This window comes from Myotis yumanensis, unplaced genomic scaffold, assembly GCF_028538775.1.
Source record: "Myotis yumanensis isolate MYYU_CA2020_CCGP unplaced genomic scaffold, mMyoYum1.0.hap1 SCAF_8, whole genome shotgun sequence".
NCBI classification, from domain to species: Eukaryota; Metazoa; Chordata; class Mammalia; order Chiroptera; family Vespertilionidae; genus Myotis; species Myotis yumanensis.
The window spans coordinates 26,211,461-26,226,909 of record NW_027223759.1 but is presented as its reverse complement, the minus strand read 5'-3'; the positions used below and the strand labels follow the sequence as shown (position 1 = coordinate 26,226,909).

At 37.4% G+C, this 15,449-nt stretch overlaps 1 protein-coding gene across 12 annotated transcripts in view; it reads left to right on the top strand.

Annotated features, from left to right (window-relative positions):
* Positions 1 to 15,449, top strand: part of DOCK10 (dedicator of cytokinesis 10) — a 206,979-nt gene that overhangs the window by 71,866 nt on the left and 119,664 nt on the right. For 2 of the 12 annotated variants that reach the window (XM_070422255.1, XM_070422257.1), the window contains exon 1: positions 1,793 to 2,007. The exons of the other annotated variants lie outside the window; for them this stretch is intronic. In XM_070422255.1, the coding sequence (XP_070278356.1) occupies positions 1,903 to 2,007 (105 nt within the window). In that variant the 5' untranslated portion in view covers positions 1,793 to 1,902. Of the gene's footprint in view, positions 1 to 1,792; positions 2,008 to 15,449 lie in introns of those variants that run through there. 12 annotated transcript variants of the gene reach the window in all.

Sequence of the window (15,449 nt, the reverse complement as noted above, 5' to 3'; positions counted from 1 at the left end):
CGGACACACCCTGGGGCCCTCTCACAGTCCCTCCCCAGCTGGCCAACCTCCCACATCCCTCCCCTGTCCCAATCGTGCACCAGTCGGGTCCCTCAGCCTGGCCTGCACCCTTTCACAATCCAGGACCCCTCAAGGGATGTCAGAAAGTTGATTTTGGCCCCATCCCATAGGTGAGGCCTAGGGACCCCACTGGTGCACAAATTCGTGCACCAGGCCTCTAGTATCATATAATGAAAAAAAAAAGTAAATCTGAAAACTTGGTGTGTACTATAATATACCTGTTCATGGAACAAATGTGAAAGTTATCTAGAGGGTGAGATCTATTTAGGGTAAACACATACAGTGGAATTCCCACATATTGAATGACCATGGGTCAAAGTGGAATTCCTGGTTGCTTACTTGAGCCAGTTACAGATTAATGATATAGTTTACCCCATCAGGTGTTTTTATAGCATCTTGCTATTTTTCTTATGGCTTTTGAAAGAGGCTTCTTCAGTCTCCATAGTTCGATAAGTAATGATCAGCATCTCTTTTTACTTGCCCCATGACAAGGTAGAGACATCTGAGTTGCTCAAGTCTGAGATATATGTATGTGCTTCAGCTAAATCTAGTTATTATTGGAAAAGCGAATTTCCTGCATCAGTAAAAAAGCATTTGAGATAAAGGGAAACCTTACTAAATAAGCCGATGACATCTATTTAAAGGCATGGTTGTTGGAACTAGCTGGTTAAGTGAGACCTTCTCTGAGGATCAGGGATTTTAGAACCAATCTTTTAAAGTTTAGTCAATCATTTCCTAGTTCTGTGGTCTCCAAATATTTATCTCATGCATCTCATAGGAAAATATTGACTATACTCCCATATTCTATGTTTATTTATAAATTATATAGTTCTTATCATAACTAATATTTCAAAACACAATATACATATAGGACAAGATTCATTGTTAAGCACAATCAATGTAAGTTCCCCATTTATTTTTTCATTAAACCTGATTATATACTATTCTAATCACTGAAGGACACAGTGAATGAGGCAGATGAAACTCCCACTTTCATGGAGTATAGAGTCTAGTAGAAGACAGACCATAATTTGAATAATAAGTAAAATGTACAGCAGTGTGGCATGCTACTAAGTGCTATGAAGAAAAATAAAACAGGAAGGAACATTCTGGTGGGTTTGAGGGAAGAGTTGCCCTTTAGCAGAACCTCAGAGAAAATAAGCAAAACTCTAAAGATTAGGGAATTAACTATTTGAACCTTTGTGACCATTTGGCATAGAAAATCAAGGCGTCCAAGTCAATTTTCTTTATTTAGATAAACAATATAAATAGAATTCTAATATTTTCTTGTTCCCTAATTGTCTTGGGCAACCCTCTAGGAAAACCACTAATTTAACTACATTTTCATGAGCAACTGCCTTAAACAGATGTCTCAGACCTCAGACATATTATTATAATTTACCTTTGGATCTAGCCAGACTGATAAAGTTTGGATGGCCATTTAAGTGGCAGACATAGACCCTTACAGTAAATTAGCTCTTTGATTCAATCTTGATTTGGTTCCATGGGTGGACTTACATCTTCTTGTTTATTTAACTATGAGCGATTCTCTTAGATGTCCAAAGTCCCCTTGTGTTGTTGTCTTGCTCTAAAGCAGGTGACTAAGTAGAATACTTGCAAAGAAGCCTATCTGAACAGCTGGTAGTTAGTTACTTACAGGAAGCGGTAACTTGTCGGTTTTCTTTTCCTTTCGGGTGAGTTATGTTAATGTAGCATGAGTGTTTCCCTTTTTATCAGAGAAGAAAGAATCAAGAATCGTTAGGCCTGGTGAGGCTTCAGAAGGAAGAGGTTTGACAAAATTGACATTTTAAAATATTTTGCGAATCAAATGACAGCAATACAATGAGCTTCCGAGCAAAAGTTTTCAAACGGGAACCCAGTGAATTTTGGAAGAAGAGACGGACAGTGAGAAGAGTAAATCAAGAAGAAATCCACAGACTTGGTTCCGTAGGTATCCAAATGTTGGTGTTTGCTTTTTGGCTTTATTTCAGTACTTTAAAAAAATTAAGATTAACTCTGGGGTGGTATTTTAGTAAAAGCTGTGGGCAAAGCCCTAGATACAACCAAATTTTCAGTTTGGCTCATAAATATCCTCTTATCATCATCATTATTTTAAAACATATTGATAGACAATTTAAGTAGCTAAGATATTATTAGACTATTTGGAATATTGGAATTACTCCCATTAATATTTTAAAACATATTGATAGAGGATTTAAATAGTTAAAATATTACTAGAAAATTGTCTTTTAAAAAAGCCTACCAGTGCCTCAATGAAGAACCCAGTTGATCACTTGTACATAGTTGTGTTTTTAAAAAATACTACTGCTGTTTTTTATCACATACCACTCATTATTTGTTTTAGAATTCTTAGAACAATGTAAAAGATGAAAGAAAATGCAAATAGGTATCTGATTACATGAGTCAGGGAAGAGTGTAGAAATTGGTAAGTTTTAAAAGTTAAAAAGATGTGGTTTGCTTACTGTTAAAATGTTTCTGCCTTTTTATTGTCTGTAAACAAAATGAGGGCTCCGGAAATGTGTATTTATTACAGAATTCAAGATGCCTATCTGTTAGAACAGTCCGCAGCTAAGTATTGGAGGCCTACAGTGAACCACGTGTAATGTGAAGGGCTCACTGTATATGATAAATGGCTGCAACAACATGATTGGGATTTCTTTCTACAGAAATGTTCATTCTATGGGGTGTTCACATTTTGCTTGCTTTCTTCACCTGAGCATTGCTGTTATTTGGGGTCTGAGATTTCTTTGTTGTGCCAGGCTATCTGCATTGTATGATATTTAGTAACATCCCTGGCCTCCACCCACTAGATGCTTAGTGGCAAACTCTCCCCAGTTGTGACAAAAAGGTCTCTAATATTTCCAGATGTCCCCTGGGGCGGGGGGAGTGATGTCCTCAGTTGAGGACCACTAGGGGTAAATATACTTTTTGTTCATATAAGCATCTAGAAACAGAGCAGCTTTTTAAAAAAATTGTGTAAATGATAATATAATGATTCTTTGTGACTAGTCATTTAAATGAATAATCAAACTAATGAATAGCCAGCCCTTGACAGGCTGAAATCAGGAACCAGAATTCTACATCTTAATTAACAGTGGTTCTCTTTATACTCACCATCTATATTATGGCAATATAACGTGGGTAGAATTTACCAGACTTGTGGCTCATAGGATTGGTGCTGTGTTGTTGTTTGGTTGGTTCCTCGGTCATTATCTCAGTACTAAATGTCTTTCAAGAGCTTCATCAGTTGTTTACCACTAGCCTGTTAAAAAGGATAAGTATTTGAAAAACTTATTTGGTTTGAGATCATTTAACCTTTAGACCAGTCTGGAAAAAAACACCATAATTTCCTCACTGCCTTTCAGTGGAATTTAGAAGTTCCCTGGGTTATGTCACCGTGAGATTTACTTATTCTTGTGTTCACTAAAGAACAACACACAAGAGAGGAACAGGCCTATCTCATACAGACCATATATACAGTTTGGCAACAGGACAGTCCCTGGTGTCTCCCCGTATAATGAAGCTAATCACTCTATGAATTATCTTAATTGAATTTGAAGGTATTGCTACTAAGCACTATGGGAAAAGCAGCCAGTAAGGGCTGTGTTTTTCCACAGCATTCAGTAGCAATGCATTCACATTTAATTAAGATCATTCATACAGTGATTAGCTTTCTTCTGTGGAAGGCACTGGGGACTTTCCTACTGCTGTTGCCTGCTTGGAGTCTTCGTAAGATAGGCCTATCTCCTTTCACAGGTTGTCTCTTCTGTAGAGTAAGGGTTTGCTCAATACATCCGAAGTATTATCCTGAGATGTGGTTTCACTTCAAAATAAAAAAAGTTAATCCAAGAAAGTGAAACGTGTCATTGGAGCCCTAGGGGGTTATTCTATCTCACTTTCTTGCCTATCATTTAGATGACCTTGTGCAGATTACTTAATGTCACTCTGAGCCTCAGTTTCCTCTCCCATAAAGTGTTCATAACATACCTGCCCTATTTTAAGATTACTTACTGGAATTCAAGTTGATCTTGTGCATTCTGAACATGATTTGAACACTATAAAAGTTATAAGTGTTAGGTAGTATTAATAGAGCCAAGTAGAATATTTATGTTTTCAAGACAAGGGAAGAGAGATATAATTATAGTGAGATTGCCTTTCCAATGACTGCAACAAATGAAGCCAATGGGAAGTGACACCTTCTCCTGGAACCTTTTTCAGTGACAGGGCTACTGAGTAGACATATTCTGAACTGCATCAAGCTGAGTATTCAGGGTCCTAGACTGCTCTGTGTTGATGGGATTTGCCTTATAAATACCATGTTTTTTTTCTGCCCCCACCTAAGCCCAGCTGAACTAAACCCACTCAAAGCCCTTTTGGAATTTCCACAACACAACCATTTAAACTTTCCAAAGGCTACACCAACATCCTTAGACTGGCTTCAGAGACAACTTGATAGGTGATAATGAAAAAGCAATTCAAGTGACCAAATGACCAACAAAGGAAGATGAGGCTTAGTTTGTTTAGAGAGTAAAATAATAAATTCTTTTGAATTTTTGGTTATACTCCTTCATTGTAGTGAAACAAGAAATAATGATTCCTGGAGATGACTATTATAGATTATCTATTTTTATAATGATCATGTGAATTTTGAACTCTACAAATGATTTCTTACAAAAAGATAATTTAGAAATGGTTTACTTTTTTAGTAATCTAGAATGTTTAACTAGATGTTTGTGACTTCCTAAAGGGTATACAATTCAAACTTGATACTCTCTTGACTTAGATTGACAATTTTGTCTATTCTGTTTTCTACAAATGCTTTTGAAGCTGTTTGTTAAACTGTATTGTAAATTTGAATTGCTTTGGAAGTTTCACTTATGAATCCAATTTTCAAGTGTACTGTCTAAGAAATGCCTTTGGAACTTTAATTCACTTATCACAGAGTGCAGCTGCATTATAAGAAAAGTTCAAGGAAAATGAAATGTGTTAGATCTAGTAGGACAACTTCTCTTAAATTTTGACATATATGTAGTGTTCTATAGTTGGAGGTTTTCTTTTTAACTGTCATTTTTTTTTAATTCAAATCATTTAGAATAACCTCTGGTACACAGGAAGTCAATAAGAATGATAGTTTCCTTCCTATGTTGCAAGTCTTAATTTGGAAAGATTAACTACCTGATTAAGTTGAATTATTTTATCAATCATCTGTACAATCAGAAAGATGAAAAATTTATTTAAACAACTGAGTTTGATATTTTTAAGTGGGTTTTTTTTTTCTGGCTCATAGGTCTTAAATCTGCAGGCCTTGAAAAACTTGAAAATTTTGGAATATGCATGAAAATTCTTGCTTCCCTCTTTAGTAATAGCCTATTAGCACTTTAATAGAAAATTGAAAACTATAGATAGGGGGTCTGATCTGAATGTCTTTACCATATATCTCATATACATCATTTTATAATATGTATCTTTCAAGTCTATTTTTTAAATATATTTTTATTGATTTCAGAGAGGAAGGGAGAGGGAGAGAGAAATAGAAACATCAATGATAAGAGAAAATCATTGATTGGCTGCCTCCTGCACACCCCCCCACTGGGGGTCAAGCCCTCAACCTGAGCATGTGCCCTGACCAGGAATCGAACACATGACCTCCTGGTTCATGGGTGGATGCTGAGCTATGCGGATCCGGCTCAAGTCTATTTTTTATCCTTTATTCTTCCTTGTTAATGGGAACAAGCCTCTCTCCCTGGTCATCTGGGCTTCCTTTCTTTACTGTTTGTTTATACGAACATTCTCAATTACTTATTTAGGCTATTTTATAATGAGCCAGTGAGCTGACAGGAAAGGGTTGCAGGATGGCTGCTGCAGGAAACAATGAAATGAGACTGAATGAGGCTTGAAACAGTGGAAATTAGGGATGAAAGCTACAAATGAACAGGTTGGAAAATGCAAAGAAGCAGGAGTAATGGGAGGGGTCAAATTCAATCTGAATCTTGGAAACGGAGAAATGTAAACTGAAACTTGATCTGGCCTAAGAGTTGAGGCCCCATCAGAGGGCTCAGGGTAAGGCAAGAGGGAGGAGCCAGCTCAGGTGCCAGGTAGCTGCAGAGAAAGGATGCTTTCCAAATGAACTCAGGAGAGGTACCTGCAACTTAACCAAGAACGAATTCACTTTCCTCAAGAGTGACTGCTAGGAGAGGAAGAAGAGATGAGCCAGGAGAGAAGAAGGTGGGGGGTAATTGCCATAGCAAGCAGAATTAACTCCATGAAGGTGCCCTTTAAACTCTCTGAGCAGGAGGTCAACCATTTGTCAGAACAGGGAATGCCATAGTATACAGGAAGTAGTAACATCATGATCCCAACAACTCTTTTTTCCCCCCCAGATTGTGGCAGTGGTACAAAACTTTCTGAATTTGCAGAATCCCTCAATTAGTGGCAATTTCCATTGTGGTTTTTGCCACAGACGTTATCTGACATTTACTATCTGATTCATTTTCTTGGTCCCCCTTACCCTCTTATACATACTTTTTGTTCTCTGTCCTTAGCACTGCCTTCCCTGAAGTGACCAGGGACCTCATTACCAGCCCCTAGATTTTTCATGTCCTTCCCTGCAGAACTCACAAAGGAAACAGGAATAGTCCTCAAAACTACCGCTCTGTTTCAGCATCTTCACTCAGGAAAATAAAAAAAAAGAAGCTTTGATGTTGTCTATTCCTGAAAGGACATGAACTTTGCTGATGGAGTGGAGTGGACCACAGGCTTCCTGCTGAGCTGGGTTGAAATATCAGTTCTTTCATCAACTTGCTCAGCAAGTCCTCAGTATCCAAGTCTCTTCATCTGTAAAATTAAGCAATGATGATCTTTTCTGGGCTTGATATGATATGAGAAAGTCTTAAATACTTATCATGGTCCTTGCCATTTGATCATGATAGTAGTTGTAGAAAAATAATAATAATTATTAGCATATATGAGGTAAATCAGAAAAATGACAGTTTTCATTATTACTATTAGTATAAATTATTTTGTGTAATTATGTTACTTCTACAAGCAAACATACTTAAAAGATGAGTGTATTTTAATGTAACAAAAATAGCGAATGTGATTCTTACAATGAAAATGGCACAATAAAGGAAAAGGATTTGGGGCCAGCAATGGCTTAGAGATGCCTGGTTGATCATATACTCTAGGGGGCTTCCAGTACTTCAAATACAACCTGGCCCCTCCTGGGAGAGAAAATTGTAGTATGCAGAATGTCAGCACTGAAAGTAAATATGGAAATAACCTTTTCTTTGCCCCCCAATTATTCTGGTATCATAGGAGAGGGATAAGTTAGGCTTAGTGGTACATTAGAGATAGGGCTGCACTGAGTTTACCACCTTAGGAAACCAAGCAGGTACTTAAGTCCCTCGTACCCAGGATGTGTGATGCCTGATGTATGTTTTATAAAATGACATGACATTGTAATTCATTAGCAATACATGAGTTTACTGAACCTAAATTCCTGAACTTGAAGGAGTCATCGTCTATGAGAGGTTCTCCTTTAAGACCATTCAAATCCAAATAAAGACAAGTTGAGATAATAGTCGCATATTATAGGTGCTGTTCCTTGTATTATATTTTCTTAGATTTCTTTAGTTGCAAGCAGAAGAAATCCACTCAGGTAAATAAGCACAGTCCAGATAAGAGAATAGAGGGAAGATTGGAGAGACAGGCTGGGAAAGAATAGGGATGGACGCAGAACATCTTAGGGCAGTGGAAACGGGTAGTCTTGGTGTTAGGGACTAATGGAAAATCATGTGGTGTTTTGGTATCTCTCCACTCAAGATCCAGAGTTCTAGAGGGAAGTGTTGAATGGGCCTCACTGGGGTCGCATGCCCTTGTCCACAGAAAAGCAGGACCCTTTTCATTGTCAGATGTTGCAAGACTTCTCCTTATGGGGATAGGGAGAGAATAAAGTCACCAGAAGGAAAGTAAATGCTAGTAGTAAATATATACATGCATACATAAATACATACATACAGTGGGGCCTTGACTTACGAGTTTAATTTGTTCCATGGCGGAGCTCGTAACTCAAATTACTCGTATGTCAAATCATAAAGTGAAGGAGTGAGACACGTGATGCTGGGCTGATGTTGTGGCGTTCACTGTGACATTCGCTGCGCCAACTAGCGGTGGGGTATCTGAAGCTGGCTCGTAACCCAAATTTTATCTCGCAACTCAAAGCAAAAAATTGGCGGAGAGACGGCTTATATCTCAAAAAACTCGTTAGTCGGGACACTCGTAAGTCAAGGCCCCACTGTACGTACGTACATACATACATACATACATACATATATACAGGACAGATGTGAAATAGGCCAAAAGACAACAAAAGTCCACTATACATATTCAGTTTCAAGCAGCCAAAAGTAAGAAAGGAAATAAAAGAATGAGCTGACTCTCACTAGGGGAAGATTTATTGAAAACATAGGTACATGTTCCTGACATACCTGTTTACATTCATGTATGTGATATGTATGTATATATATATACATAACACTCCCCTCACACTTGACCTGTTAGTGAAAGTTTATTTGTGTGACTGTTGATACTAAAATAGTATCAGAGTTTGTGCCGGTGACAGCTTTCATCACAGCCTTAATACAAATTAATCTAAAATTCCCAGCAGTTTGCTCCAAGGCATTAATTTCCCTGGTGTCAGGCAGACTTGTAATTGGGTTGTGATGTATTTTTAATGATATCTATTATCTTTCAAGTGTTTCTAGAAAACTAAATGAGACATACAATTTGATTTGGATATTCTTGATTTTCTAGTTCTTTATAAGTACTGGTATTAGACGAAAAAGTAGCCATTTTTACTTGCTTTTTATTATAATCTACAATAATGTAACACACGAATATTGATGTGCTCTTAAAAGATATACATGGTCAGATTTCCTTAAAAAAAAAAAAAGATTCCAAAGGTCTGAATTCAACTTGAAAGTATGTCTTTTATTATAGCTTCTATAAGCTTGTTGGTCATCTTGGTTTTCCTAATGAAATTGAGGGTTAACAAAATAGACTATTCTGATTTTTCTATCTACCATGTTTATGTTGAGTATGATGATTAATATTTTTTTATATATTTGCAAAGAGATTTTTAATTTACCAAGTTTAACTGGGTTTATTTTACTGAAATGGACTAAGAAATCAACTACTGGTTGATCTCTCCACTACTGGTTGATTTCTTCTGAGATCTATGTCCTTTTTCTCGTTACTAAGGGAACCATGTCCAAATTCGGCTTAATCTGAGCTGTCCCAGCTGTGGAATTCCTAACTTTGATTTAGCTAGTGTTTTTCCATTCTCACGAAACTCAGTTGGTCAAAAAAGAGAGAAGGTTACAGGGTCAACATAAGATGGCTTATTCTTTACTTAATCATTTCCTTTTTGGTAAGAAAAGCTAGTCTTGTTTTCTGAAGCGCCAACATTTGAGAAGTTGTCTAGTGGAACTCCCTTTGATGAAAGGCTGAACTGAATGTGTCACAGGACCGCAGGCTGACAGCTGTGGCCGTGAATCCAGCTGCATGGTCTCTCTCCAATTTTCTCATTTGTTTTAAGCACAAATAGTGTGGAAGTTGGTTCTGTTTCAACTGCATTAAGGCCAAAGGGGCCTGGATTAAATTAAAGTCTAAAAAATCCATGTGTCATTTAGATCTTTTATTTCCGCTAAGAAAATTAATTAGTTATCTTGATAATGGAGAAATTAGTTACCAGCTGTGTTGTTTCGAATATGTTTTGGAGATCTCAAGATTGGAATTCTTTTTAGGGTCTCTCTCTAAAGACCCCTCCCCCCCCCCAGATCCCTATTCTTAGCTATTTGCTTGTCTGTGTGCCCAGATGTCAAGAGGATATTTAAAGAATTAACATGGTAGAGCCTACTGTATTGGTCCTATGGTAATTATTTTTATTGGTTTGTTTTTCTGAGTCATTAGCCAGGATGCAAAATTTTGTAAGATGAAGAAAGCATTTCAGATACAGGATTAATTCTGTTATGATACTCAAATTAGAATAAAGTTTCAGATATCCGAAAATGGCAAGGGTGATTAAGGAAGTCCAAATTGACATCACAGGATACATAGCATGTTGAAGAAAAACATAAAACTTCTCAAAAATAGGAAAAAATATCTTTTCATAATAAATGTTTCTTGAAAGATCAGATTTTCTGAAAAGGAGAGCAACTAATTCAGATTAACAAATTAAAATGACCTTGCTCCCTAATTACACTTAAAATTTAGAACACAAACATATGGGCCCCAAACACAAGGGATTTGCATTCCTTAGCACATCAAACCATTTCCCTGATTAGTCCTTAGTGATCCTGTTAACCTGTCCTAACAAGCGTGACCTCCATGTGTGTAGGTAAGAGCTACAGAAACAAATTCTAAGTATCTACAACTTGACTGTTATCTAGATACTTACATTTTCACAACTAATAAATTTAATATTAAACCAATGCTAAATTTAATCTTTTTTTTGAATCTAGAGGTGTAAATATTTAAAAATATTTTCTAGGCTGTTTCTCAAGGGAAAAAAAAGTAGAATTTCAAAATCACTTTCTTCTTTCTACCTGTGGGGGACAGAGCAGCCCCAACCTGATTCAGGAGATCCATGGAGGAGCCACTGACCTTTTATCTTTTACTAGAGGCCCAGTGCACGAATTCATGCACATTGAAAGGAAATTAATTAGAATAAATATTTTAGAGGCTGGGGAGGGATCATGGCAGGGCTCCAGAGTGTGTTCATCCCGTCTCACCTGGCCCATCTCACCCAGTCCCGATTGCTGGACCCCAGTAGCAAGCTAACCTACCAGTCGAAGTATCTGCCCCCCTGGTAGTCATTCCATGTCATAGCAACTGGTCAAATAATCGGATACTTAGCATATTAGACTATTATTCTGTAGGATTTTTTTAATTTCGGTGCTTTTCCTTTTGTTATCCTCTTGCCTCCACAGAATCATTAGTTAATAAAATTTGTTTGTTTGTTTGTTTAAATGAAATTTAGATGAAAACTATTTACGCATGGAGCACAATTCTTAGTACATAAAGAATTTAGTGTAGTTCAATTGGCTGGTTAATTTGACTTGGTTTTGGTGTATGCTCTGGGATAAAACATGTGAGTTGCTTTCAATTATTTTCAGATAAAGGCAAGTCCATATTTGTCTGGCATGTATTTGATGGTTCACATACTCCATCTCCTTGATCCTTATAACAGCACTACCATAAGCAGAAAATTTGACCCTTGACTCATTGGACTCAACCTAAGTCCAATTTAAATGACTTGTCCAAATTATGCAGCTGGTAGGTAAAAGATCCTAACTTCCAAATACAGATTCTGACTTGGAATCCTCTGTGACAGTGACTGGTACACAGAGGTGTTTAAGTGATTTACCAGATTGTGGTGGTACCCTACAGAGCTCAAAATACTTTAGTGAATACATTGCTAATTGTTCTTCCCCTTTTTGCTGACATTAGTTTCTAGTGCACATACATAATCTTTAATTTTTCCCCAGTCTCCTTCCCCTGGTGTTTATGGATCTTTTTTTAAAAATTACTTGACGATATTAGTGGTTGAACTTCCATGTAAAGTCCCCACTTGGATTTTCTAGGTTCCCTCTCTAGTGGATTTGCAAAGGGTAAACAATTTTACAATGATTCAATGATTCCCCAGTGTTTCCAGGGAGGCATGATAACTTGAAAGACAAAGTTCCTTTTTTTACCGTGATGAAAGCAATACATGTTCATTTTAGAAAATGTGAAAATTCAAATTAGCAAAATCCTAAATGTCATCATCCCATTGGAATATAATAACTGATAATATTTGGATCTATATCTCTAATCTTTTTTCTTTAAGTTTTTAAAATATTGCACAGTTATTACAGTGTGCAATATTTATTCCCACTTTTACTTAACAATAATACATAAGCAATTTTGCTTATTATTACAAACTTCAAAAACTCAGTTTTAATGGTCATGTATTATTTCTTAGAAAGGATGTGCCATAATTTCCTAACCATTCCTTATCCTTGATAATTTATTGTTTCCCATTTATCTGACCATGTCCTTCATTCCTTACTACCCCTTATAGATCTAGGTATTCCAGATTTAAACTCTAATGTCACAATATGTGTGAATCTAGAAAAACAGTGTCAAGATGAACTTGACCTTCTTGCCTTCTGAGGTAGTGCCCTCTTGTTATCTTTTCTTTTGTAGCAATGCTTGCCACCTTGATCAAGGACCCCAACCTCCTCATGTTTTCCCACAAGAGCCACTCATACAAAATTTTGTGGGTCAATGAACTGTAATGAAGGATGAAGAGTTACAAGGAGGAACCATTGCATGTACTATGAAATTATTTATTGCTTTATTCCAACCCCTACCCTATTTTCAATGCCCTTCCCAGAGCCCATTGTAGCACTAAGTCTCTCTCCATGACACACAATTCTTTGAAAAATATAAACCACACATTTTTGAGCAGCAGTTATGGTGTCTTTACTTTTTGGATATAGTGCCTACCAGCCTGCCTGCCTTTCTTATCTATCTTGGATTAAGGTGAATATAGTTTTCCCATCTTGTTACAAAGATAATTTTGCAAAGACAATTTTGTATAAATTTTGATTATATATGTGATTGTTTTTTTAAAAAAAATTGAGTCCCAGAAAAGGAATTCCTGCATGAAATGATATAAACTTATTAACTCAACAAATATTTATTGAGTGCCTACTCTTTGCTCTTTGTACACATTAAATTTACAATAGAAGTGCTTTAAACCCATGGCTAGTGCAAATTTAAAACTTGGCACTTATGTGATGAGCACTGTGGATGTGGTACAGTTCTAAGACATACAAATATTACCCCATAACATTCATTCTAGAGTGCATGCTACACTCTCAGTTGCATCTCAATACAGAAAACCTGTAATCACACTCTTCCTTTCATTTTGGACTTTCCTACAGCAGAGCTCCATAGTCCAGCTTATTTTTTAGTTAGATCGTATTTCTATTCTGGAGACAGGTCTAGGTTGATGATTTAATCATGTAATTGTTCAGTGTTACATACTTCAAATGCTTAGTCCTCAGCGTCATTTCACCCATTTGATATTTAATTACAATTATGAAAGCAATTCAGATCATTGTAATGGACACTATGTTCTTGCAACTGGAATCTTTAGCTAAGGCATAGACCAGCGACTACTCCAAACCAATTAAAGGGCTCTTGGCAGTACTGGCTGTTACAAAGATGACAGGTTGACCAACTCTAGGACTTAGACGTTGTGTTGGCAATCCATGAGAAGTGAGGAATAAGTAGAAGGGAAGGGAGCGTTTGTTTTGGTGACAGGATCCCATTCTTCTGCTGTGAAGTTGAATTGGAGGAGAGCTGTGGATTTGGGGATGTGGAACAAACAAATCCCTTAATACTGTATAGGAAGAATAGTGCCTGTTACCCCTGTGGTGCAACACCAGCCCTGCTGCATAATAACAGTACTGGTGGGTGCCTTTTCCCAGGCCTGGAGTGGTTTTAGAATAGCTAATGAAATTCATTACTCATTTGAGAGAAAGAGAGTGAGAGTAAAAAGCACTATGAAAATCCAATCCAATTCAGGGGAGTCTTGGCACATGCCTCCTCCCAGTTGGTGCATTTCCAGAAGAAAGAGGCACATTAAATTCTGGAGGGACAAACCCAACCGTTGTAAAGCTATAAATCAATGCTGCTCAGTTCCCAGTTTTACTTACTGTCTCTGCAAGCAGCTGTAGTGAGAAATTAACTTATCCCACCATCCTTATATACATCTGTCTCTGACTGAAGTGTTGAACAAAACAGCTCTCCTGCACCAGAGAGAACTATGGGATCCATAGCCTGGATTCTCACCATCACAGATCATAACGCATTCATGGCAAACACTGCCAGATCCCAGGCTCTAGATGCTATGAAATATATCGTTATTTGCGTTTTTAAACCTCATGTCCACCCGACCAGCATGGCCCAGTGGTTGAGTGTTGACATATGAACCAGGAGGTCACAGTTCGATTCCCGGTCAGGGCACATGCCCAGGTTGTGGACTTGATCCCCAGTGTGGGGTGTGCAGGAGGCAGCTGATCAATGATTCTTTCTCATCATTGATGTTTCTAGCTCTCCCTCTCCCTTCCTCTCTGAAATCAATAAAAAATATATTTTAAAAAACACAAAACCCCTCATGTCCACAAAAATTATAATGCATTGAATATCCTGAAAATTACACATTGATTAACAAGTTCCTTGAAAAGATAGCACTCAACTAATATATCTCTGCCCAGAGGTCAAGACTGAATACATTAAATGAAGCAGATCTGCTAGGTTTTGTAACTTCGTGTCAAAATAACCTCAGTGCAGCATTTTAAACAGGAAAGTCTTAGTAAATGTCATTTATTGATTGACTGGTATGTCCTAGCCTGAAATGAATAAATGAAAATCTACCTTCCAATAGATGCTTACATCTATTGTAAGCTGTGCCTTTTATTGGGCATTACAAGGAGAGTTTAGGATTTAGTTTTTCTATGGTTTTATTGATAACCTGTGACTTGCAAGCTCTAATTTTTCTATTCTATGAATTTAGGTGGCGTTCGCTTTAGGTGGAAGAGGTGCCCTAGTAAAATGTCTTCTTTGAAGGTCTGCTAGTCTCCAGCTTATTTATTAATGCTGTAGTTTGTAGCTGATGGGAGATGAAATTAGAAGACAGTGCAAACAAGATTGTAGGAGGCCTCTTAAAACACCTTGATGCCATTTGCCTTTAAATCTATCAACTGCAACACACAAGGAGCCACATTCTCACATGGTGTGAAGAAAAGAGAGAAGGAAGGTGCTAGTAGTTATGCCACCAGCTTATGAGACCAAAGGGCTCACACTTAAGCTGAAAACACAAGAAAGGGAAGAGACATAACCAACCAAATCTGTGGCTGAAATAAGAACTGTCTGATGCTCTTACAATACATTCTATTTTATTTGCTGTGTTTAATATACCAAAACTATATTAGGGTGGGAAAGAGATTCTAGAGTAAGCCCGGTGTTACAGACTTGAAGGCCTTGTGGGGCAGTTGGTAAAATCAATGTATGGTTTTGCAGGGTAAGAGGTAATAGAAAAGGACTATGGAGATCCATAGCTGAACTGGAGTGAAATACCACCCCTGAAAGGCATTCAAAGCCAACTAAAAATAAAGTGATGAACAAAAACAGATCTAGAGACAGAGAAGCATCGATCAGACCGTCAAACTTCAGAGGGAAGGTAGGGGAGGGTGGAAGTAAGGGGGAGAGGTCAACCAAAGGACTTGTATGCATGAATATAAGCCTAACCAATGGAC